This window comes from Drosophila albomicans, chromosome 2R (genome assembly GCF_009650485.2).
Source record: "Drosophila albomicans strain 15112-1751.03 chromosome 2R, ASM965048v2, whole genome shotgun sequence".
In the NCBI taxonomy this organism is placed as follows: domain Eukaryota; kingdom Metazoa; phylum Arthropoda; class Insecta; order Diptera; family Drosophilidae; genus Drosophila; species Drosophila albomicans.
Window position 1 is genome coordinate 25,171,686 of NC_047631.2, and position 27,123 is coordinate 25,198,808.

Genomic DNA, 27,123 nt, shown 5'->3' on the forward strand with positions numbered 1-27,123 from the left:
ACGTTAGCGTGTGAATGACTAATTATTTAGAAATTTATTACCTTTCTTGGCGATTGCAATTTAAACGCTCGGTTTAAATTCGTTCGCTACAATTTTGTATTAGCTATTGCTGACGCTAAAATGACATCAAATTTAAGAACTGAAGGTGCTGAACAATCGAATGATGATGTGAAGGTAAGCAAAACGTTACAACCGAGAAAAACGCCCAAGTTCAAGAAAACTTTCACCTTTCAGTTGGAAGAAAACCCGGTCAAGACTTCAAGGCCAAGTCTAGCCACTATTCCATTACGATCAGTTATGTTATTTTTGGCAGCAACCGTTCTTACTGCGATACTAATTGAGCTGCTGCCGCATTACAAACGCTATTCCAACAAGGAAAATTCAATTAATGAGACAAATATTACGGATTCGCGTTATCCAACGTATGCAATTTACAGCCAAGATCCCGTAGAGGATCACTTGGTGCACGTGGTGCATGTGCTGCATAAATTCGGCTATAAACGGGTTCAATTCGAAGAAGGCGGTTGGGATCTCTTGTGGGCCCATGATTATCCCTTTCGCGTACTGCCAAATCTGAAGAATCTTGCTACCGATCAGTTGGTCAATCATTTTCCAGGCTGTGGATATCTGACGAACAAAGTGGATCTCTGTACGACTCGTTTACCATTTCTGCCACGCGCCTTCCGTCTTCCCCAACAGCGGGATGAGTTCTTGGAGTACGCTGAAGCTAATCCGGAAGCGCTCTTCGTGCAAAAACACAATGAACATCGACATATCAAAGTGCGACCACCAACTGAGATTGCCTTCAACTCGAATGATTCGTTTGTGCAGGAATTCATACAGAAACCCTTCCTGGTTGATGGCCATAAGTTCGATATTGGCATTTATGTTGTCATCACATCCATCCATCCATTACGCGCTTATATCTACACTGGAGATGTGCTCTTCCGCTACTGTCCTGTCAAATATTATCCCTTCGATGCCGACAATCTGGATAAGTATGTAGTAGGCGACAATTACTTGCCCACCTGGGAAGTACCCTCGTTGGGAAAGTATTACAACAGTTATGGCGGCAGCATGCGTAGCGCCTTTGAGGCTTATGTGCGAGATCAATCCATGGATCCATCGATAATATGGCCACAAGTTGAGCACATTATACGTTCAACACTCTTGGCCAAAGAGCAAGATATTGTTAGCTCTTTGCGCACATATAAAACACACAATTTTTTCGACCTGTTGCGCTTTGATCTCTTCATCGATGAGAACCTTAAGGTTTATCTGATGGAAGCCAATATGTCGCCGAATCTTTCGTCGGCTCACTTCAAGCCAAACTCCTTGCTTTACGAACAAGTGATATATAGTGTCTTCAATCTCGTGGGCATTCTTCCAGTGGCTGAAACAGGAGTTAGTCGAAACATGTAAGTCAATGTTGTAATTTAATCATAGTAACTTAGTAATTTATTATTCAATCTTTTCTAGACCTTCTGAGATGGTAACTGCCGACAAGAATTTGGTCACTGACCTCAACAAATGTGCAAAGTATAATTGCGACAAGTCGTGCAATAGAGACGAATGTGATTTGTGTTTACCTTGCCTAAGTGGCTCACAATATGACTGGCTGAAGCGAGCACACGAAGAGCATCTGCATCGCGTTGATATGAAGCGCATTTTCCCAAAGCCCATAGTAAATATATATACATTAATACTAAATCAGCTCTTTAAATATATTTTTTAAATATTTACAGCTGGACATGAATTCTTTTGATATTGACAGCGAGACCAAAAACATGTCGAAGCGCAATGAATGGATAACTCGTTGGTTTTACAATAAATGCGCATACGATCGCACCTGGTGCACGTGATAACAAAAACCATTTAAACACTTCATCATTAACACAACACATTATAATGTATGTATCACAAATCTCTTTAAAAGTTTTCATACAAAAATTAGAATCTATGTTGAGGCCATTTAGACAATACTTGGGAACGTTTTTAACTGTTCGCTAGTCTGTTTTCCGTCCGCAAGTGCTCATCTTCAAGATACTTTTAGCATACAGTTTAAACGAATGTTCAATATTTATTTAAATCAATTTCTATGTGGGCCTAGGACATTAAATGTTATGTCTACATAGTATAATGCGAATATGTCTCTTTTTCTATTTTTTTTTTCCTTTTTTAAGACAATTAAATTCGTCTGTTCGTTGAATTTTTGAAAGTGGGCTTTTAGTATTTTGTTTTCAATTAGAGGCTTCATTTTATGTTGTTAAGCTGATTTAAGGAATGTATCCAATGTATACTTAACTTAACCCATGAAACGTTTACTGCTAATATTCGTTAGCATTATGAGAATGATGACGAAATAGAGTCGTTAAATACGGTGCAAGACACAGTTAGTTTGGGGATCAAGACATTCATCTCTTTTTTCTGAATAGTTTTTTAGTATGCAGTTAAACACTGCATTTTAGGGGATAGTTAATCATCGCAATCGTATACATAACTTATAAGATTTAACTCTAAAAGTGGTGCCTTAACATGCTACTAAGTGGATACTAGTACAATTATTATATTTATCTAATTATTACTAATAATTTATGGAATTGTTATACATTTTATAAAAAAAAGGTTTCGGGTGAATTAAAACTTTTTTAAATCAATAAAAACCAGTATTAAAACGAAGCTTCTTTCAATCCCTTAGAATAAATTACTACTGTCCGATAATTGTCTGAAGGTCACATTAGTATGCAAACTATTAATAAATACGCCCTTTACAGATCCACACTTTAACACTTGAAGGCATTGCCTTAAATATGCATAAATATTTACATATGTTATACATTTTACCAGCCTCGTTCTAACCGTTAATTACTGCTGCCCGAGTGCAATATATATTTACATACATGCATGCATATTTACGTGTAGTATGTGTTCATGTCTCGTATGTGTCTTCTAAGATCGCTGCCCATGGACCACGTAAGGTTAAATGCTTTTGTAGACAAAGATCTGAAAATTGCGAATGGGAAAAACTTGTTGTACGGCGGCCATTCGATGTTGCCTGTTGTCTGCTTCTCAGCTTGTCTGTTCACTGTTCACTGTTCGGTTGTTCAGTGTTCACCGTGTTGTTGTCTATTTTCTGTTGTCTGTTGCCTGTTGACGCTTGTTGACTAACACTTTTCTTTGGCCGCCAGCTATTTCGTCTCCATGTACCATAATTTTCAATAGCAATTCAAATTCTTAAAGTTCTCGGGGTCAACTAACGGAAGCAAGGCATTGAAATTGATCCAGACCATAAAAATCGCAGTATTGCGATAGGCAACACAGCCATGAGCTCGGTGTTCATATGGGAAGGACGAGGGACAAGAGACAAGGGATTTGCCAGTCATACGAGTTCGAGATTTTTGTTTTTCTTTTTCGTTTTCGGTTCGAAATGGGCCAACTGCAGTTAAAGATAGTTGGCTCACTCGAAGGTATTCATAATTGTGTATACTAAATGTTGTCCACCATATGTGTATAGAAATATTTATGGTGTTAGGGAATTGTTTTTGGCCAAAAGGAAAGGCTAGCGAATACGCTTCGGGTGCCGCACCGTAAATACCCTAGAAATCATAGTAATTAACATTAACTTGAGTTGGGTATAAAATTAATTATCAAAGCGGCTGAGAAACAGATTATGAGTTCAGCATGAACAAGAATTCCTTGACGTCAACAAATTAGGAGATCTCAAGTTACAAGGGTGAACGAGCTTAAGCTTGAGCTTGTGGTTGAGCGACTGGGCGCCACAGAAGCAAATGATGTACATCAATTGAGCAGTTAACAGGTGCACGGAGACATACATAAATGTGTCTGAAAGTACATAAATGAATACATAAGGAAGTGCGTAAGGTAAAACAGGTGCAAATATTTTACACTCTGAGATTTCGCTTAAGGCGATCGCAATTAAGCCAAATGATACAAAAAGCAAAAACAAGCCAGAGAGTCTGTTGATCTAGGCAGAGAGACAGAGAGTGCACGACTAGAAGATAACCTGTATAGTAAGATGCAAGATTACTAGAAGTATAAATAGAAATTAAAACAGAGATTGGCTTAAAGCCATGGCGAGAGATCAAGTATTTATAGCCACACGCAGATGACAATTAAGTGTATGGTTACAGGGTATAATTAGCGTATAAATAAAACAGAAATTCTTGAAATAAATGCATCCTCATAAGTCGAGACTATGCAAATACATAGAGTAAGTATGCTTATGCATTTCTCTGTGTATGTGTGTGAGTGTGTGTGTGTGTGGCGATTATTCTTTTAGTTCTGCGACGCGACTCGAGTTAAAACAAGATTGCGAACAAAATGCAAATGAAATATGCGCTAACATTAAGAGCGAAATTACAATATCAAAAGGAGTGCAGCGAACCACTGTGCTGGCCATTTCCTGGCTTCGCCTAGCCTGACTGGCGTTTGAACCGGTTTGCTGTGGTTTGGTGGTGCTTACAATTAGCGGCTATTTAAATTGCCGCACATGAGCCGCTATTAATTACTAAAATGATGGGACCCAAGCTAGACCTGAAGCTCTCTCTCTTCTAGCCAAAGCCAAAACCGAACCCAAAAGCGAACGCGAACGCAAAACTCCTCGAGAGTCGAAGTTGCGGTAGCAGTCGAAGCTCATGCTTCATGAAGGAAAAGTTGTTTCCTACGACTTTTTAGAATACACGAAGTTGGTGTAACCGTTAAGCGGAAACTTAAATGCATCTTGCGTAACAAAAGTAGCAATAATATCTCAAATAGAATGGGAGCCACATTAAACTGCGTAAATCGTATTTTATTGCTCTATTTAAGCAATGCCAAAAACAAAGTCAGGCAGGTGAATTCGAGAGAAACGTAATTAATTTGTAAAGCTCGGCTGAAACACTTTCTTTAACGAGCTCAGCTGCAATATAAATTCAATTTAAATTAACCTACAATCGATTTGAAATGATTGCTAAAAAGAATTATTTACAGGGATCTTGTGTAATTTATGTATTTTCTATGTTATGTGATTACCTCAGGAAGTTGCCACTAAACATGCTTAATTGAAGTATAGTTAAATCATGAGTACTTGAATGCCTTTTGTTGAATTAAAGTTGTCAGATCGACTGATTGCATAGCTGGCACTCAGCGCTTTTTGCTGCTTTTCCCATGCCATGACACTGGACCATTTCACGTTTATGGCCAGCAAAGAGAAGAGTGGAAGAGTAAGAGAGAGAGAGTGAGTGAGTGAATGAGAGAGCAAGCGAATACAGCCTCTAAATGTCGAACGAAGTCAGCGATAAATTCAGCTTCTTGATTAGCTGTTAGGGCAATAAATCCATCGGTTCACACCGCCACAAATAATTGCCGACAAAGCGTCATCCTCTCCTTAACTTTAACAACAACAACTAAACGGGGAGTCTAAGACTAAAGTCTGTCGATTCAACTATACCACATTTAACATTTGAGTTTGAGTTTGAGTTTGAGCATTCGCATTCGCCGCAACTTCGGCTGAATAAGAATGTATTCTAGACAATATTTTATCAAGACTGACATTTCCTCGTGTAGCTCCTCCGATTATGGGTTGGGTACCGGACCGCGATGTGATGCGGTTCGGTTCGGTCCGGTCCTCTTTTCTTTTTCCCTCCCCCCCTCTCCGAGTGGCTAATGCTGCCCATGTGTATTCATTGCCAGCATTGATGTTGACGTTGACGTATCTTACCTGATATCGGCTTGCAAAAAGCATACGCTCTTGCTTGACCATTGCCATTCCAATCCTAAAGACGCGACAACAACAACAAAGTTGTCGACAACGACAACAACGTCAACGGCGGCAACAGAAATCTTTTCTTTAGTCGTTTTATTTTTCGTGTACATTTATTTTAGCTAATTTGGCCAATTGTTTTAGTGTGAACATTTTAGCCAGAAGCGTCGTCGTCACATGCAATCTAAATTTATATATTTTCAAGAAGCACTTTTAGCAACTTGTTTTGATCTGCTATCCTTCAAGATAGAATCTATGTTGAAAACAAAAAACTGAAAAAAAAATAAACAAAATATACTTTTGGGTAAATAAAGCAACTAATAAATTCTTGCTTAGCGTGACGTCACACATAACAAGAGAACGAAACAAAAAAGTTCTTTGTTGTGTGTTTGCTTGCTGCTACTGCACAGTGGGTTGACATGCCATTGTTTTGCTCAATCCTTTGGAGCGCAGTTTGTCATGTCGCTGTCAGAAGTACAAGTACTGCGAGTTGTGTTCCTTTTTGTTTTCGTTTTTGTAGTGTAACCTGTTGTCAATTTTTCGTATGCACTTTTATTGTATGTTCGTGTTAACTGATCTGTCTGTCTGTCCGCGTGTCAGTCAGACAGTTCGTCTGGCTGTTAAATATTTGACATGTGGATAGAATAGCGAAAGTTTGGCAAACAATTCAAAAGCATTCATGTTGTCGAATGCTGAAAGACTCTAGTCAAATTTAATTGCTTGTTAAATGAAGCGTCAAATAATTCCTCAATCAATGCGGCGACTTGTAAACAAACTGTAATTGATCAATATCCATAGTTCACAGAGATCGATTAAATATTTGGCGAAAGAGAAAGTCGTGCAACAGAGTCACATACACACACACACACACACATATAGTTGGCAACAAACAGTTAGCTAGTCCTGGCCCAATCATCCCCAGTTTGGGGGCCCACTTGGCTTATAGGCAAACATGGGCTCATTGACAGAATATTGACAGAAGCTATTTCACTTTTCGGGGCGTCGTCGGACTCCCACTATGACAGACGTGTTGCCTTTTCCCGTTGCCGTTGCCTTTGCTGTTGCAACTTACCAACACATGCGTATGACTGAGAGAGAGAGAGAGAATGAGAGCGGGAGAGAGAGAGAGAGAAAGAGAAGTCGAGCAGGGTTTCCGTTAGTGCCAAAACTTTTGACTGCAATTCAATAAACAAACGGGATCATTAAATATTTTGCTCGTTTTTCGCAGCACGTTAAGACGTCTCGTCTCGGTTGTGTGTTGGTGGCTCAGTCGGTCGCTCGGTTGGTTTGGTTGTTGTCTAATGCAATGTTGAGGCCCAAATGCAAATGGAAATTAATAAGCGAAGCCCGGACAAAATTCGGCAGGAGCGCTCAAGAAACGAAAATGAAAGAAAGTTCCGCGTGGGCTCTGCCGATGACTCTATATACGATGTGCCATAAGTCTCTCAGCGTCGAAGGTGTTTAAATGAATGTTGCCAGGATACAGGTGCCAGGTGAAGCCATTTTGTTATTTTTATTTACTTTGACAGTCAGCACGTGAAACGCAAAGCAAACGCTGCGGCACCGCCATCGCAACACGTCGCAGCACTCCACACAAATCCGAGAGTCGACTCTCCAAAATCGTTCTATGAGTGCGAGTGTGAGTGAGTGTGTGTGTTTTTCTGTAAGAGCATGTGTGTAACAAAATTTTACAATAAGCCCCAAAAATAGTCATTTCAATTCGCGTTCTTCTGTTCGTCAGTGTCGATTGTCGGGTGTTTTACGCGTCGGTCAGCCACGGATGTTTGCAGCACTCAAATGTGAATTCGGTTTACAGCAAAAAACGCCTCGTCGCCTACTCGTCAATGGAACATTAATACAACACGCGGAACGCAATGAAGCCATTCACAAACTACAATTACAACTTCTCACCGGGTGGCCAAAGTTCAATTGCCAGGATTCCCATGCGTCGTCGTGTCCACCTGCCTCGCAAGTCCATCGACTCGTAATCATCATCATAACAACTTCGAGTTCCACACAACACCAGAAACAGAAATCAAAGCAGAAGCAGAAGCAGCTCTATGGTAAGCTAATATTTTGCATACTTATTTACTTATGAGTTGTTGGCACTTCCTTAATCATAAACTCATCTTATGTTAATAGCGTGCATGACATACTTTATTTACATAGTTGGCATGTAGACACATTAGTTAAGTTGTATATATATAAACACATGCATATATATCCTTACATGACAATTTTCGGCAAGTGTGGCAGTTTCGTGTTCAGCTGACTGTTTTGTGACCCAGCCAAATTATCGCCTATGTTAAATAAAGTGAGTGTGGTAATTTCAACAACTTTGCCAAGATTCTCAGCATTCTTTTCTCACCATTCAGGAAGACACTTTAAGCACGCGAGGGGAAGAAATATTGAAAGAACTTTTGTAATTTGTATGTCTCTTGTTTGCCTTTAAAAATATTTAGTATAGTAATGTGCATGTTTAGGTCAGATATTCAGTAGAGATTTAGTATCTAAAATATGAAAAAGTAGTCAACAAATTACTATTCTCCACAACTTCCAAATCATATATAAAAGTACACTTGTTGCTAGGCATCTCGCAATCGTAATGCCTAAATTAAAAATGTTTGTAGCAATGTTAAATGATTTCATTTTAATAATCACGTTATTTGCCACACGCGGAAATAACGCATATCAAGCAAAGTAGTAAAAAGTAACAAAAACAATTAATCAAATGAAATCTTGATAGGCAACAGCAAACATTCTTGAAGGTCCTTGTTTCATAACTTCCACACATTTATCAAAAATATATTATATTTTTTTTCGGAGCCTTTCGATTTTTGAATGCTGCGTGTTATGGCAGCCTATAAATATGCATGACCCCAATTTATCAGCCGAATTCTTTATGAAAATATGGCCCAGTGGCATTTTATTATTATTATGTGTATGTGCACCGAAGGCACGCAAATCAAAGTGAAAGTACTCTCTCACTCTCTCGGGTTGTTTTGTTATAAGTAAATGTCATTAAAGTTGAATCTGAGTTTTCAAAGAGCGACAGCGGTCAAATAGGATTGCGTGGACAAAAGAATAAAGTGAAGTCAAACAAGTAATAATTAAACATTCTGCTTGTGGCCCAATGGCCGCCATGGCCTATGCAAATGAAACCTCAACAAGTCACAACCCTCTGGCCAAAAGCCCGGAAACCCAAACACTTTAGCCAACTTTTTGCCTGCAACTCAAACCAGGCGAAACATATGGAAAAGTGCCTCACTATTTCAGCTGTGCTGTGGCCGGACACAGAAATGAATCCAAGTGTGAGTGTGTGAATGTATTTGAATGTAGTGGAAACCACAATTCGAATTCGTCACCGCAATATTTATACTCGGAACTTTATAACATGGTCAACCTCCAGGCCAACGAATTCATACATATTTCTACTAGTTAATGGAAAGTCCAGTCCAGTCCAGTTGAGCTTATGTTATGACCACAAGTGGTAACCATGGTTCTAGCATTAACGGGCGAGAGCCACTGAGAGGTCAACTCACAAGAATTGCCTCTTTGGGGTGTTTCGATTTCCCGAAAACATCCCGTTCACTTGTCCTTGTGCACATTCTTATTTAAATAATTACTACTACTATTTCTATCAGGTGTTACTTAGAACTATCTACTACACTCTTAATACTAAGCAACATTCTATAGAATATCAACAGCTATTTAGCATTTTATGGTCTCGAAGTCGCTTGTGTCCCAAACCCTTTGTGTTAGCCTTCGAGTTATTCTTGAGTTACCAATTAATTTGAATTTGTTGCAAGTAGTAAGTGAGGCCCAGGGCCATATTCCAAGCCAAGTTCCAGTGCACAACGGCTACGTGTTTATATTCCAGAGACTAGAAATACCTCTCTCCCTCTCTCTCTTCCTCTCTCACTCTCTCGTATGCAAATCAAATCCACGGTCCTTTAGACCTGGTCAAGACTTTGTGTTAACTTGCTTCTATTTTTTTGTATGCGGGCGTTTCTCAGTCTGGCATTCGCTGCCCAATAATAAAGTAACGTTTGCTCTTCCGTAACGCAATGAAATTATTTGTTAATATCAAATAAAAATATCGCAATGTTATAAAAAATGAATGTACGCAAAGCATGTGTTCGGCTTTAAATCGCAAAATAATATAAAATGCAGATACGATTTTAAAATTTTGATTGGGCGACGACAACAATTTCAAAGGTAGCTGCGGGTTTTATTGAATTGTTTAAAGTGCAAGTTAATCAATAAAATGTTTGGCTTTAGTTAAAGAAAACCCACATTCTTTAGTGTAAACCAAAAACTCGCTTTGTGTGAAAATAATGAATATGCAGCGTATGCGTAATATGAGTTTTCAGATGAGTAATAACATATACGTTTATTAATGAACACATAACAACGTCTGCGAATATTAATGAAATATTTCCCCTTAATCACATTATAATTAACTCAACTACAACTTGATAAAGTTTATTAATTATGAATTGACAAATGTATGACCCATGGGACGTATGAGTAATAAGTGAATTTGTTTCGATTCTAGTTGAAGGCGATTTAACTTCATCGAATTATATTTTGGTATATGCAAACTTGTAATATTATTGACTGATAAATAGTAAACTTCATCCAGTGCTTAAATATTTTATTGGCAACTTCAAAAGTTCATCGCCGTCTTCATTTGCATCTTCACACTTTTGTCATTCCCTTCTAAATTAAACGAGTACTAAAACAGTTGGACCTGTGTAACCCAGATTCCGCTTAACAAGTCGCCTTTTTAATTGTTCCGTGTGTTAAATGCCGATAAGACTTGTATTCAAATCTATCAAAATGTCGAACCAGCCGAAATTACTTAGCTGCTGCTGTCTCCTCTCTTCTCTCCTCTGACAGTAGGCTCTCACTTGGTCCGTTTACGGCAAACACACATTAAATAAGTGAGTGAGTGAGTGTGTGTGAGTGTGTGAGCGGCCAAACAATACGTGCAATTAACCTAAATCTAAATAGACCTTTTCGGTTGCATGTAATTCGGCTAGATAACAAAATGTGGCATCCGAGCCTCACTTGTAACCCATTTGTTTGTGTACAGAACTCAACTGAACTGAACTAAGTCGAGCCATTCACTAATATTAGTTGCAGGAACTTAGAAAATGACGGCAATGCAGATATTTATATCTTTTTTTTGTTTTGGGAAAGGGTGTCAAAATTCAAAAATTTAAATTTGTAACCGCTGTTCGACGTCGACGGGAGCAAATCGCGTGATTTATGCCCTCTGGAGGTGTGTGGCAAGCATGCCATGCCATGCCAGGCATATTAACACGACATTGTTCAACACTATGTCTACCGAGGCAAACCGCAGTCAGAGTCAATAATCTACATACAAACACACACACACACACACACACACTGAGATATTCTTAGTTGTAAAGTGTATGTGAAGTAAGTAGTCAAAGTTTAACCACTAAAAGGAAAGATAGTAGGGAGAAGCCGGATATACGTAGTTTCTTTTGATTGTTTGCTGTGTTATCACAATATCTAGACTAAGAATAGTTTAACTTACTTCAAATTCTGTGTTTAAACCTGTATTTTCATGTGACTAACAGATGCCCTTACCTTAACTATCTGTTCGCTTTATCGGTTTGAGGATAACGAGAAATCAAAGTCTAGCATTTGATTTGCTTATGCCATAAAAGACAGCAAACCATCTTTGGTTATTATCTCTTCTCCCTGTGACTTGTTACCCAATTTAGTCGATCCTTATTTGGCTCGATTATTGAAATGCTCACATTCCTTGCTCGCTCCCCATTAACTGCATTGAATATATGAATGTTATCATTCAACTATTCCATTATAGATATGCTGTCATCAATTATTTACAATGAGTCACAAAGGTCACCATGCAACGCAACACAAGGTGGGGGTGAGTGTGTTTTTGGGGGGTTTTTTTTATCAAGGTCAGGTCGTTAATATTTAGATTATTGTGACAATAGTCATAAAAATGAATTTCGATTGAAACTGCGTTTAATTCAATAGACAATAACAGTCATTAGCTTCGATGTTTGGTGGGTGGGTTAAAGTTGTGTGTTTCTGGACTGAGTTAAACAGGAGTCAGTTTATGGCCAAGGGACAGCCCGAGGTGATAACCAACGAAATTATAGCAAGGTATTGACTTAACATTAACTTAACTCATGCTCGACTGTCTGTGCCTCGGGACGTGACTAATGAAAACTGGGAAAGTATGTCACTAAGTGGACCTCCTCAGCTCTCGTTCGTCTACTACTAGATTTTTAGGTCTTGCCCAAAGTGAATTTTCTGGTTGCAATGGCTTTGCCAATATCTGTACAACATCAATTGAAAAGCTTTTTTTTTATTTTTTTTTTTTGGTTTTTGTTTAGTTCCTATTTCGTTTTTTTTTATGTTTTTTCGTATAGAGGTTAATATGAGAAATGAGTTCAACATCTGCGCGTTGTACTGGTTTGGGCTTGGGCCTCTGTAAACCCGTTTAGGTTGCCGCCCTCGTTGTGTGCCGTGCTCTGTACTCTGTGCTCTGTTGTGTTGTGCTGTGCTGTGTTGCTGTGCTCTGTGCTCAATGCTGCGGTGTTTTTCCTGTGTAGAAATAATCTTGCAGTCAGTTAACAGCGACAACGTAAATATTTTTGTGCAAATATCGAGCCACTGCATTAGATGCAGGCCAACAGATAAAAACGGCGGCAACAAAAAAAAAAACAAAAAACAAAAACAATAACACTACGATCATGTACGAACATGCTGGAACATGTTCAAACTGCCAGGCTAACAGTAACCCAAAATCAAACTATAACTAAAGCATCCCTAAGATTAACTTTTTTAATTACATTGGTAATTTTCTTTTGTTCGACATTATTCTACATAACACAAAGAGTGGGAGTGTTGCAACTGAGCGTGATCATACACAGGATACCCTGTAACTATTAAAAATAAATTAATTTAGTCTATAAAAACTTGTATCTCTTAGTGAACCATTCGAGTTAGATACTTCAAGTTTTGCATACATCTATTAACATTCATTCAGTGGTCAATCAATCGATTAAAGTACTCAGCCGATGTGCATCACTCAAAGGCTCGTCAACTAACTAGTTAGTTCCTCTGTAATCATCACAGTATTAAAAGCAGTTATTGCAGTTGCCTGATAAGATGATTGTACAACAGATGAAGAAGTTGTACTTTTGCATGAGTGGAAATAGTAATAGAAAAAAGTAATCTTTTCGAAATGAGCAGGAATCCAGGAAATAATCAACGATCACAAGAGCTTTAACTGCATTGCTTCTGATAGAATTCAAAAAGATGCAAGCTTAGTGTCAAGCAAACTCTTATACAAATACGAGTATAAGAGATTAGCAAAGGCAAAGTAATTAACTAAACATTAATAGAAAAGATATTCATAGAAGCATATTACATATTCTACAAAAATCCTTCCAAACTTTTTTCACTTACCATTTGCTCAGATTGTCCGTTTGCGAAATTGTCTTAAGGTTGAACGGTCAAACGAAGAGAACAGAATGTTTACAACTGGCTGGCGAATGCTGCGCTCGATTATACAAAGAGCGCGGCGAACGGCATTTAAAGAGAGCACAGAAACCGGCTTCCAGTAAGTGGATGTGCTTGTGTCTCTATCTGTGTGTATGTGTGTTTGTCTGTGTACGTTCTCTCTGCCGATGGAGGTTCGGCTTAAGTGGCGCTCGACCGTCGACGGTCGGAGCTCAACGATCGGCGATCGCTCAGCTGCAGCTTTGGCGTCGTCTTTATGCTCGATTTACTTCCAGTACCATTTCAACAACGTCGCGCAGCACAACAATCTGATCGAAGTCGGGCACAAACACGACAAACGCCAAACACAAACAAAACAGATAATTGTGCATGTGTGTGTGTGTGTGTGAGAGAGTGTGGTGTATATTTAATGCATAACAAAACAGGCTCGGTACCTGCGAAGTAATTTAATCCGGAGGTGTGCGCTGTGCGAGATTACTTAAGCATTTATGTATATATAGATATTTATGTAAAAAAGGCGATTTTAGATTTGAATATATGAATATAAATCGTTGTCTGTGTCACACAAATGAAAGTGAATACTATTCAAATAACTGCTGCACACACAAAATGTGTTCGATAAATATTTGCGAAATGCAAAACTATAACAAACCGAACCTAAATGCTTGTTAACGACAGCGATATTTCCTGTTGTCATGTGCGTCGTCACAAAAAGATATTGATATCGCGGCGCTCACCGAAAACAAAAACCTTAGAAAGAACTGCGAGACCTGAGAGTGTGGTCCCAAGTGATGTGACCGACTCTAATCCGATTTGTTTGATCTGACAACAAGGTCGACTGAAGTTCGCTGAACCGGTAAACAGGCAGGCAGGCTACCTGAGACGCTTGAGGATTGCACAAGAATTGAATATACATAAATAAATCATAAGAGTGGTTTAGCCAAAGTCAAGTTTATGTGAAACTTTCAAATAATCAGAGCAAGTTTTGCTTCCTTGGTGGTTTTATGCATTTGACTGTAAGAAAACGAAGACCACAAAAGAAACTGAATGGTTTTTTATCTCAAAAAATGCCGGAAACTTGATACTAAACGACAAAGGATGTTACAGAATGCCAAGGCAAGGGCACACCTGATCTGCTTTTGGATTTCTACATATTTAGCACATTTTTTACGCCTCAAAGGTACTTACCATAAACATTCTTTTTATTATTTGCTCTACTTGATCCACATTTTTTTTTACTTTTGTGTTTATGACTCGTATGCATAATTTGTACAAACCATTAAACGAACTGGTGGCTTGGCCAGAGGGCCAAGACCGCCTGGGATACAAATCCGGCACCATATTGCTTCAGCTTCCTTAATGACACGATCAATTAGCCACCTCTTGGCCAAGAGGTAGCAAAGGGTAGTCAATGGAATTTGTTTTTTTTTAATAACAGATTGAAGTATGTGAGAAACTTGCAGTAGTTGGGGAAAGGGCTTGAGTATCCAGTTACGAAAAGGGAAAGATTGCTTTTCTCTTTTATCTTTTATGATATAGAACAAATTTTCACATGAAACAATTCTTGTAGATTGTAATCAAATACTTTTGTCTGCTATTGTGTAGGAATTCAATTAAATTTCAAGAATGAAAAGTGGAATTGTTCATAAAGAATTTCGCGCAATCATTCGCAAACGATTCTTTAAACAATCAAAATCATTGTGCGAACGAAATATTTTTTATTACTGTTTTTTGCTTAGATTTTGATTGAAGAGAGTTAGATAAACTGAGTATTTAAAAGTCTATTATTTAATCCCACAAACACTCCATGAAAAATATAATTTCGTCAATGGTTATTTAATTGGGTAATTTCACGTAAATGAGCTGTGATTTTTTTGATGAAAGCATTGAGTAAACGAACCGTTTGAAAGTCTATATTTAAGTATTTTAGCTGTGGAAACCCACACACATCGCAAAAAAGAAAAAATTATACACCGATAGCGCCATATGGCAGTTGAAAGTTAAAATTACCGAGTTGATCTATGTAGGTTATGCAACGGCGCTTAGAGACGATGGATATATACTAAAACCTGATAGGCGGCTGGACAAGCAGCAAAGCAAAGCTGCAAATAAAATAAATAAAATAACTAAGCTAACTACTGCAAATAACTGTGAGTGTGTAAAAGTGTGTGCATCGAGTTAAAGTAAACAAAAACAACTCGAAATCGACCTTGTCTGACCCACTTTAGACGGCGCAGTGCCAAAACTGACAGCTGTGCGGCATTTTACAATTTATGTACGACGACGAAAAAAAAAAGTTACAAAGTTGCTGCGAGTATTTATACAATTGTTGCCGAGTATTTCTCTATTACTCCTCAACGAGTATTTTTGTGGCAACAGCCAGGCAGCCAGCATATGCGTGTTGCGAGTGTTGCAAAAATATTTTGTTATTTTATTTTGTTTTGCTTTTGCCTTTGCTTTGGTTGCCAAAGCGAACAGAGCACCAAGTAAGTCCAAGTCCAAGACCAGGCCTGGGACCGTCGCGTTGCGTCGCCTAAGTAGTCAACAACCGTTTCCAACGCACCGGTAACAAAAACAACAACAACAACGACAACAATCATAACAACTACAAGAGTAGCTATAGCATGCCACTAGTGCGGCAGCCTTTCTTGTTGAGAGCGCCTCATTTATAAAATTCGAAACGCCGCAGAGGGGTGCACTCACTTCACTCCACTCCACTCCACTCCAGTCGACGCGAGTCGAACTCGATAATGATTTATGCAACACTCGGAATCAAATACGATCTAAGAAACAAATTTGTTGTCATAAGCAAAAGATAAGCCCCAAAGGTGTTCACTCACATTTAGCTGGCCGAACACACTCTTAAACTCTAGCATCGGAGGCGATAACTTATTTATTAATCGATGTATATACTACTGTCTCGGACGGAGGCTAATGGCTGACCAGTTTTCTGAGAATGAATGGGGGCTACCGTCTAATAGGGCTAATTATGCTACTGCATGTATAGTTTGTAGTCACTATTTCGATCGCCACTTGTAGATAAACAATGCCTCTAGACTTCGACATCGACTTCTACTTCTACTTCTTCTGCACTGCGACTCAGAATCTCAGCTTCTACTTGAACTTAATTGAAAAGCAGGATTGCTGCGCACGTTCGTTGCCTAAGTCTTCTGTTTTGTGTGCCGTGTAAGAAAATGGAACAAACGCGAACGCATGTAATGGAAACTCGTTCGGCCTTTAGGCATTTATACTCTGACTATTGCTTAACCGTTTTGTTTTTGTTGTTTTTTTTTTTTTTTTTTTTTTTTTTGTGGTCGTAAAAGTGTCGTTCAACTGAACGTTGAAAATTAAAATTTCGAGTACGAACAAGCAGAGGCTAAATGAAGAACAATAACAGCGCAAAACTCACATCAAGACAATCATTAATGCCTGACGCCCACAATGTTGTTGACGTCGCCATCGCCATAGCTGTTGTTTGTCGCTGTCGTGGTCGAGATCGTCATCATCGTCGCCACTTTGGCAATATGGCTAAAAGGCAGTCCAAGCAGCCCAGCTTAGACATGGTAAAACTCAGCGCGTCGCATTCGCTCTGCCTCTGCCTTTTGCCTGTGACTTTGGGTCTGGCTCCAAAACTGCGACTCCAACTCCGGCATCGGCTTTGACTTCGACTTTGGCATCGCGGCGTCGTCGGCTGAAGTGGAAATAAATTATTACGTTATTGAGGAGAGTAATTGCGACAGACAGACGCAGCGGCGAACCCTTAACCATGGCTGCAAATAGATTTTGCACAGCACTGAAAAGTCCGTACAGCATACCTCCGCTCCCCTCCGTGTCCCCGCTTTGGGTCTTGAATGCTCACTTATGCCGCCTATGCATTCATCAGTCACACTCTTTGTTCGCTGCGTCCGTTCCATTCCGTTCCTTTTCTTCCCCCGCAATTGGCAATTTGCGAAACAGAAAACGAGCTTTTCATGTTATTGTTATTGTTATAGACCTTCCTCTATATACTCTCGAATATATATGTAAAAATATATAAGTTGGGTTTAACCGGCATTGCCCGTTCATACAAATGAACTTCCGCCCACACGGCTGGAATAACTAAATCACTTTTATTATTTTTCTTGCACAAATATTGCAGCTTTCCTTGAGTTGCAAAACTTTCTACATAAACGTACAACAAATTTATTGTTTAATTTGCATTTGCTGTCAATCGCATATAAATGCCATTTTCAAAACATTTTTCCCATCTTAAGCAAATAAAACATATATCAAGAGAGCATTCCATCGAACCATCAATGCAACAGTTAATGTGTACGTCAAAATTCTTGATGTTATCTGTAAGGCAATCGCATGCAAGTCACCACTTGAAGTTTTGAACGATAGAATACGCATCATAATGTAACTGGTCTTAGCTTGTTGGTTTGTTGGCTTGTTGGCCGATGTCATTTTTTAATTAAGCACATAAATTAAAGAGCCTCAGCCTTGGCTTTTCAACTCAGATCAAAGACTCCTGGGTCTAAGTCGCTAGTCTTTGCATTTTAGTGCATTTCCTTAAAGATAAAAGCACACATAAATTAAGCCAATTATTTTCATGCTTGCAATAACCATGCCAAGACCTGATACCAATAAAGTCGAGATTCAATTTGAGTACTCGGCCTCTGGCCATTGCGTCTCTGTTAACATGGCCAAATGCTGCTGCCCGCTGGCTATGAGTCTATGAATACACACACACACACACACATACAGATGCGGCATATCCAGCTGGCTCGCTGCTCACTACTCACTTTTGGCCAGGTCCCCAGCAACAGGCAAAGCTGGGACGCATCGTCATTGCCGTTGGCAGTCCCACGCACATTTTTATAACGCTCCTCGTCGTCGTCGACGTAGTTGTTGTTTGTGCCATGTCGTTGTTGCTGTAGTTGTTGTTGTTATTGCGTTCATTTGTGAGGCTTTTATTTACATTTTTATTTTTGCTGCATTTCATTAAAACTCGGCGGTCTGCAGCCCATTACGTATGCCACCTCCGATGCCAAGCAACGAATCGTAGAACCCAAAAGAACCTCGACAGCAATAGCAACAGCAACAGCATGATAGACCAAAAAGACAGACAACTCTAAAGCTGGCAGGGGGAGAACACAACACAGCAGACACAACAGTCTCGGTCTCAGTCTCAGAGTCAGGCGATGACGGCGTAGATGTTGAAGTCTGTTAATGCTTATCATGACGGTGATGATGAAGCCGACGTCGGCGGTTGGCACCGCAACTAATCGAGTGACTTTCCTGGCCGCTGGTCCAGCCCCCGTTGAGCTTGGGCTCAGCTTTAGATATTTCAGTTTTTGGGATTGGGTATTGGGGTATTGGAAGTCCAGCGTGAAGATCTTGTGCATTGTTGTTTGTGCTCTTCATTTACAATCGACTGTAAATTGCAGGCCAAGCCAACATCCAAAGCAACTGCACTGAAAAACATTGTTAATTATAAATACCGAAGTGCTGCGAACCGCATCGACTTCTTGTATATAGAAAGAGAAAGAAAGAAAAAGAAAAATGAAAATTATTTTATCTGCCTCCACTTCGATTCGGGATTAACAATCTGTGGGAGCTGCCCAGCCCAGCTGCATCATCATGAAAAGCCAACTATTAATATACGAGTGTGCATCGTTGGTCAGCAACATTGTATGCCACTTTATAAAGTGCATTTTTATTGGTATCAAGTTCACAACGCGAAAAGGGTCGAAGTCCCCTTTTCATTTAAGCGCAGCGGCACGTGTTCTATGCGTTCTCATAATATATTTGGTTTGAGCGCTGCTTAAGCGAAGATGCTCATATTTTATGACTGCATATTTCATGTTTATTGAAACGGAGCTACTGAAAAAAAATCGAATAAAATAAGACGATAAAATGCTGAATTACTAAAAAATACTATAGAGAACGAATAAATTCTTGGGAAAAATACTTAATACTATATAAATTAAAATACTGCGAGAAAATAAAATTATGGAAAAATACTAAATATTTAAAAATACTGTAGAAGACAAAACATTCTGAAAAATACTAAAACAAAAATACTGCAGAAGACGAATAAATTCTGAGAAAAAATTTTAAGTACAACAATACTATTTAAGACGAATTTTTAGTAAAAAGACTAAAATTATGGGAAAATACTAAATATTTAAAAATACTGTAGAAGACAAAACATTCTGAAAAATACTGCAGAAGACGAATAAATTCTGAGAACCATATTAAATACTACAAACGAAGATAAATACTAAAAAATATTTTTAAAATACTGTAGAAGAGGAATTCTTAGTAAAAATACTAAATACTATAAAAATTATAGTATTACAGAAGACTAATAAATTTTGCAAACTACTAAAAAAATACAAAAAATACTGCAGAAGATAAATAAATTCTGAAAAAATCTGAAATACTGAATAAGATGCTAATTAAAATACTACAAAAGTCGAATTAAATGAAGTTATTTATTCAATTCTGCTCATTCTGAAATGATTTGAATTGCTATACAAATAATTACTTCATTTGGCAAATTTAAATTAAAAGTATGTGAAATAACCAATTCATTACAAATTCTTGGCAATTTTGCGTGAGTGCATTTGACATTTGCATGCGAAAACACTTGAAATTAAACGCAAATTAGCTCTGCACATACCCTGTAAAATATACAACAATACTCGTAAACACAAATTCGAATAGTAGCTGAGTTGTCTGACAAATAGAATACATTATCGGTATCATATATCCAGGGCGGATGAACACCCGCTGGGAACGCTTAGCATAAACGCTAGGGACACCGAATAAATTGTGAGGAAATAACATAAACTCTTTTATTTTCTTGTATTTTTTTTGAGTACGAGTACAACACGCGAATGCATAAACACTTCATATTTATAATGGAATTGGGGTACCTTCGATCGGTTTGGCTAGCTACAGGGTAACTCTTGGCCAGAAAGCATTCTAACTTAACTTGTTTATGCGCCCATTTAGAGCGCAAAAAGGCGCACCCAAAACACACCCGCAGCTGCGGCAATAAAATGTTCATATACGAGTATGTGTGTCCATACATACATATATACATAAATATGCAGATATATACAAACAGACACGTATAGTAGTAGACAGTCACAGATACACAGATATAAAGCTGCCCAGACGCACTGAAAGTCGGATAGTCGAAAAAAAAAGAAAAACAAAAATAAAATAGCAACAAATGCAAAAGACGGACAGCGCCCAACAATCCCCTGCAATACTTAGTTGGCGCAGTGAAGGCAGGAAAAGCACAGACAGGCATCTAGCAATGGCTGAAGGACGGTCATATCACGGGACCGAGAGAGGCATGCACCCAAAGGGGAGACGGGGGCGAGGGGCAGCCAAGTACGAGTGCGGCTCCAAATAAAAGTTGATTACGAGTCTGCATCGCTAGCTGACTGCCTCGCTTGCTTACCTGGCTGCAAGGCATAGAGCCGAGCCGAGCTGAGTTGAGCTGAGCTGAGCCCGACTGAACTGAGCTGACTGGCTGCCTGGTCCATTGTCGTGAAGCAGATTAGTTTGCCATCGGGTTCAACTTTATTTGCAACACAAATTTTCATTCTAGTTGAAATGCAGGCAATAGCTAGCCAGTTGCCTGCCTGTTGCCTGTTGCAAGTTGTGGTAAGTTGGCAAAAAAAAAAAGAAGAAAAACACAGCCCCAAAAAGAGACAAAAGTTGCACGTCTCACGAATGCTGTGGCTGCAGCAGCAACCGCGGCTGCTGCTGCATTTTCCGCATGCAGCAAACAGCGACCGCGAAGTCAGCCCAAAAATTGAACAACGCCCAAAATCTTGTTTTGCTTCAGACTGAACTCACGATTTTTTGGCGCGGCGAGACCAGACTGCTGCAAACTATGAGCAACAAGGAAGGACATTAATCGTATCTCTGGCACAGGGGCCACACGATCGGGTCGAACTCTAAATACCCTTCACCCATGTGTGACGAATGCAGCGAACATGCCAAAAGCAAAGATTAGCCCAACTATAAACTGATTTATAATTTAGCAAAAGTCGTGCATAGATTAAAGTTTAGAACGAAAGTGATAACGAAAGATAATCATTTAGTAAAACTAAGATTTGAAAGCAATTCTTAGTAGGCGATAAATTTAATTCTTATTATCTAAACAGTTTTAGCGATAAACTCTGTGATATTAAGTATACGATCTTGTTAGAACATTGTCGAACATTAATTTAGCCCAAGCTGTGCTGTCTAAGAAATATCAAAAGTCACTTTGCTAATGTGCTAAGTAGAACCCTTCATCAAAGTCGAACATTTATTTATACAAGCGCCTTAATTAATTCCATTCTATTCTAGAGTATCTAGCCAGCTCTTAAGTATATTTTACAGCTAGCACATTTTGTTTTATAGATCCGCGTTGTTTAGGTTCGCCAAGGCTATTGCAGTAATTAGCCTAACAAGTCTATTTTGATTTTGAAGTTACAAAACAATATGCTAATTAAGCCACTCAACTCCAGTGGGAATAATTATTAGCTAAACGACAAAATGCAACCGAAGAAAGATAGAGAAGACTGTATATGTGGTATATCATTGAGGTCTCCATCTGCTAATGAATTCACGATGTCAATCAACGAGGCTTTGGGAAAATACAATTTAAGGACTGACCGAAAAAAATCTCAGCACAGTCAACGAATCTCAACAGCAACAGCATCGCAGCAGCTACTGCACATGTAGACCACAAAATAGACCGCATCAGATGGCCAAAGCTCGAAGCAGGCAGGCAACAGTCTGGTCGTCGTATGTGTGTTAAGAGAAATTTAACCAAATGGCACAAATATTGTGTGCTACAATTGTTGCGCAATAATGGTGCGGTCTTAAAAACCAGTGAACGCCAGCGCAGACAGGGAGCTGCACTGAACTGGGAACGAGACTGAGACTCCAAACTGCAACTGGGATTGAGACTCACAGGCTGCGGCTGGCGTCTCAGACTCACACACACACACACATATACAGAGAGAAACACATTCGAACTGCTTCGCATGTATCTAATAGTGGAGCCTGTCTAAGCCAAATGCGGGCAAAACATAATATTGCAACATACTTGGCCGTAAATTCAAACGACGCAGCGCCAATTGCGAGGGTGTGAGGGTGGCTGAGCGGCTGGCTAGAGTTTTGCCTCGGATCACATCGGATTCGATCGCCTTGTCGCTTTGCCTCGCCTCGCCTATAGACGCGACTCCACTCGACTGACATAACTGGTCATTCGCTTTGGAGCGATGCTGTTGCTGTTGCTATTGCTGTGAGCTAGAGCTAGAGCTAAGGACACGATGCAGCTGCGCCAAACTGGAAATATATTCGCAAATGTGCAACTAGCATCTACTGCCTGCCTGCCAGACGGTCGCTGCGAAACCGGATTTCCAATAAGTTCGAGTTCGTTGCATGCAACGAACACACACACACACATACACAGATGCAGATGCAGCCACAGCAGCAGTTAGACTTGGCTGTATTCAATTGCCAACGCGCTCGCGTTGAGGGCCAATTGCCTAAGCCAAAAGTCGACAAACCAAAAATAAAAAAAAAAAACTAAAAATTGCAATTCGCCTGACTTTGACTTCGACTTGGACTTCGACTACTGTGCACAGGGGCGTATAAGCAATAAATACGATAATCATTATAAATCTTCTAGCTCATGTGCCATCCCCCAAAACCATTCTCATACTCACCGGAGGGCCTTCGGAACTATTCCAGTTACGCAACGCTCGAAGACATTTCAGCATAATTAGCATAAAAAGTGTATTACAGTGGAATAAATAATACTACTTGCCATAGCTGTCCCTGACCGTTGGCCCGTCCGCTTGCCGTTTGCTGTTCACTGTTTGCTGTTTCTTAGGCCTTCCATCTAACGGGCTCGAAAGGCATTTCATTTCCATTGCTAATACCGTTTCATGTCATTTGTCATGTGAACAACTATGTCAGCTAACTACAAAGAACTACAGATTAGCAGTAGACTAGAACAAACCCTCCTCTACTTCATTGTATTTGCAACTCGCATAAATATAAATTCGTCATATCTTTGCACTCAGCAATTTGTTGTTGCTGTTGTTGTTGTTGTCTCGGAAACGTTTAAATGCTATTTAAAAAATAATTCCACTTGCGCTACGTTTTGTCAACTTCATGGCCATCTTCTTTACACCGCTGTTTGCCAGCCAAGAATTCACCGCTGCAAAAACTAGATCAACAAAGAAGAACATTTCTCTCTCTGAAATGCGTCTAAAGTACCGCTCGTAATTGTCGCACATGATTCAACGTTTAAGCACAAAAGAACAAAAAAAAATGTATTTCGCGTTTAGGCAGACAACAAAATACGTGACCACTTTAATGTTCTCTCTGCCAGTTGCGTAAAATGTGTGTGTATTGCTGCTCTTTCAGAATTAATGATTGTCCAATCATCAAGTTGGTCAATCGGGTCTTACATTGCTCGATCGCAACGTAAACTATTCCCCAGCGCAACAAGGTCAATCGATTATGTGAATATCCTCAGATGTCTTTAGTGGCACAATTTACAATTACAATTTCAAAATCAAGTTTTTGAAGCAAATGCCGAATTACTTTAATATATAATTACCAGCTATTGTCTAGCGTTATCTCTAATTGTAGCGAGCCTACACATCAACAAAGATGAAAAGAAAGCACTCGATCTCGATCTCGTACTCTCGGTATCTCTTTTGAGTAGCAAATGATCTTCAATGAGTTGCACATTGAATTAGTTTTGCGGTATCCCATTGAGCATTAAAGAAAAGGCATTCAATGTGATCACACATGAATGTTGTTGTTGTTGTTTTTCTATATTTTTGGGTAGTAGAGCACATGCATATGTATTTCGTGGTTGATCCAGCTTACGAAATTCAACAAATTTATGTTGAACTTTGTCCAAATCGATTTGTCTTAGTGACCATGTCGTTTCGTTCATGGTTTCTGTTTCTCTCTCTCGCACAGTGGGACAAATAATGGCTGCCATTTGAATAATGCACACATAAGGAAGTCGTTAAGGAACCGAATTTATTGCGAGTAGAACGAAATGTTTGTCAATATAAATTTAAATGGAATTGCTAAAAATTTGTACTTATTTGCAAAATAATTAAAACATTTTTAGTGGCCATAATTATACAACAAATATTCATATACTTTCGCTTGCTTTAATTTGACATGTTATACGAGTATATATTTTATTTACATATTTTCTCTGCAACTTTCCCACTGTGCTAAGCTGACGTCATGGCCACCGCATTTTTAGTGGGAACAAATTGAATTTATCGGCGATCTCTTAATTACCAATATATTACTGTTCCGAACTAAAACTTAAGCAGTTCGACAAGCGACTTAAATAGGTATTAAAATGTTATACTTTAATTTAGTCGTCGGTCGGGGCTAAATGCGGTTTCGTTGCATCTTTTTTGTTTTTTTTTTTTTTGCTGCTTGCTGTTACGTCGCTGAGAAAATGAAAGTGCAATGTGAGGGGTACGCTTATTAAATATGGGGACAGCACTCCATTTCAAAGCGAAGCGGAGCGCACACAGCATGAAATAGAAAATGAAAAATGAAAACGGAAAACAACACCAACAACGAACAGCGAATGAAAAATGAAAATTCAAAATGCAGCCGCCAAGGGGAAGCTGAGCAGCTGAGCAAAGCGCGACTCACTTTATTGTGGGTTTTGTGGTTAAAGCGTTGACCAACCCAAACTTCAGCTCCAACTCTAAACTCCAATAGCAACTGCAACAACTTCAGCTGCAACAATCTAGGCGAGGGGTAACAACAAGTTTTCATATTTGTCTTAGGTAACAAAAACACAATTATGATTCGGTTAAGTTTTTCGACGACTTGCCTACATGGTTCACAGACGGATAGACTGAAAAGCATTGCTCAACAGTTTAATTAAGTTTAATTTTAAGGCACGGTCATAAACACACTCACACTCATTTTGCACATTGCACATTGCAATTGCACATTTGCTTAAATCGAAACTAATTAAATGAATTATATGAGATTACGTTGCATATAACATTTAAAAGATTGAGATCTCTCTCTTAACTTCTCTCAGCTGCCTTGCAAGGTCAATAATGAGTGCGATTATTGTGCAGTTTATTCATCTACGTGATGTTTTCTTCTCGCATACATTTGTAATACTTAAATACAATACTATATATCTGCTCTGGTCTTTAATTGCAGCAATGGCTTCCAGCAGTAGCAACAGCAACAGCAGCAACAACAATTTCCGCAGCAAAAGTCACAACCTAACACATGTGCCGCAATGCCGCCTGAGAACCGGCAATGGCTCAACGACCACGACTTTGGATGCAAGTTGTGAGCGAGGCCAGAAGGAATGCTACTATTATCAACCACCTACCTCCCAGCACCAGCATCAGCTTCAGTTACAGGAACAGCAGCAGCAACAACAGCAACAGCAGCAGCCTCTGCAACAGCAACAACAGAAACAACAACAACATCGACATCAGTGTTGGCCAAGTTTGCAGTTTGGCCGATGGCTGAGCGCAATGACCGCCTATCGATTGCTGACAATCAGCCTCCTAATTGGAATTCTGTGTCTACATCACGTTCACGGTGTGGATCCCAAATTCGACCCATCCACGCGCATGCGGCTCGTACTTGTGCCGGCAGACGCACAGGTCGGCTCTGTAATCTATAGATTGCGTGCAACTGACGAGGAGTTCGACTATCCACTGACCTTTGAGTTTATGGGCGATGCATCGTCATCCACCGTCAAGGTGGAATCGCTTCCATGCACCAAGTACAATTCGGTCTGTCAGGCAAATGTTGTGCTCCAGCGTCGCCTCGAGCCCGGCCGCTACTATGACTTCCAGGTCTCAGTGAAGGACACAAATGGTGGCATAGCCACGCAATTGTGTTCAATTACGGCAACCAATTTCACAACACCCCATGACCTCATCTTTCCACACAAGCCCGGCATCATTATGATACCCGAGGTGAGTACAGAATGCCCATCCGAAAAAGAATCCAAGCAAAAAATAAATACCATACTCTCTGCACAAGGGAAATAGAATTGCTTAGGCACGCTCACGGTTTTCGCTTGGTATGCGCTTTAAGAATACTTAAATACCGATCGAAATCAATATAATCATAATATGCTATGATAGGTTCTTCTCGATACAACATCTGACCCGACTCTTAGTTAATAGACACCAAGATCTAATCATAATAAGATAGCATTCGATGGACAATCAGTTTGACCCGGCGCATAGTTAATGCAAACGTATGTGTAATAAAATGGCTTAGCTCAGCTCAATGATTGCAATCATAATTCGATTTAATTTAATGTTAAAGAGAAGTCTGACCAAGTAAACCAAACTTGATTAGAATTATTTAGATAAAATATCTTGATACTCCGAACTAATCGAAATAAATATGCAATCATTTTAAGATTGAGTTTGGGTAAGCAAAGATTAATTTTGTAATTAGAAAACTTTATTGAGATCAATGCAAAATAAACGTGTTTAAAATGTGTTTTAAATTTCAAAAAAAGAATATAGACTAATTTGGCATTTTATTTCTAAACAGATAAGTTTCAAGAATGTAAAACCTCAAAGCGAAAATTAGAACATGATTGAGTTAATTATAGGAAAAATACAATTTAAAAAAGAATTATCAAAATAAGCCTTAGCCGCTATGACTCATCTCATTTTACTAAGAAATTCTATTCGTTATTTCAATAAAATAATAATAACTTTAGCTTATTTAGAAACCTGTTGTAAAATGCAATATTTTACATAATTATTGATTTA

At 39.1% G+C, this 27,123-nt stretch overlaps 2 protein-coding genes across 6 annotated transcripts in view; both read left to right on the forward strand.

Annotated features, from left to right (window-relative positions):
• The first annotated feature begins 27 nt into the window (after window positions 1-27).
• LOC117574522 (probable tubulin polyglutamylase ttll-15) lies at window positions 28-2,594 on the forward strand. Its single transcript, XM_034258384.2, has 4 exons — window positions 28-174; window positions 235-1,418; window positions 1,480-1,684; window positions 1,746-2,594. Exons 1-4 carry the CDS (start codon window positions 121-123, stop codon window positions 1,860-1,862), a joined length of 1,560 nt encoding a protein of 519 aa, XP_034114275.1. The 5' UTR covers window positions 28-120; the 3' UTR covers window positions 1,863-2,594.
• A 4,932-nt stretch (window positions 2,595-7,526) lies between these two features.
• The window catches only part of LOC117574521 (cadherin-86C), a 28,278-nt gene continuing 8,681 nt past the window's right edge, over window positions 7,527-27,123 (forward strand). For 4 of the 5 annotated variants that reach the window (XR_007955266.1, XR_007955267.1, XM_034258381.2 and 1 more), the window contains exons 1-2: window positions 7,527-7,824; window positions 25,532-26,307. Coding sequence is in view for 3 of the 5 variants with exons in the window: in XM_034258381.2 (XP_034114272.1) it covers window positions 7,542-7,824; window positions 25,532-26,307 (1,059 nt within the window). In the remaining 2 variants the exon portion in view is untranslated. Of the gene's footprint in view, window positions 7,825-13,588; window positions 14,478-25,531; window positions 26,308-27,123 lie in introns of those variants that run through there. The other variant, XM_034258382.2, reaches the window with a different exon arrangement.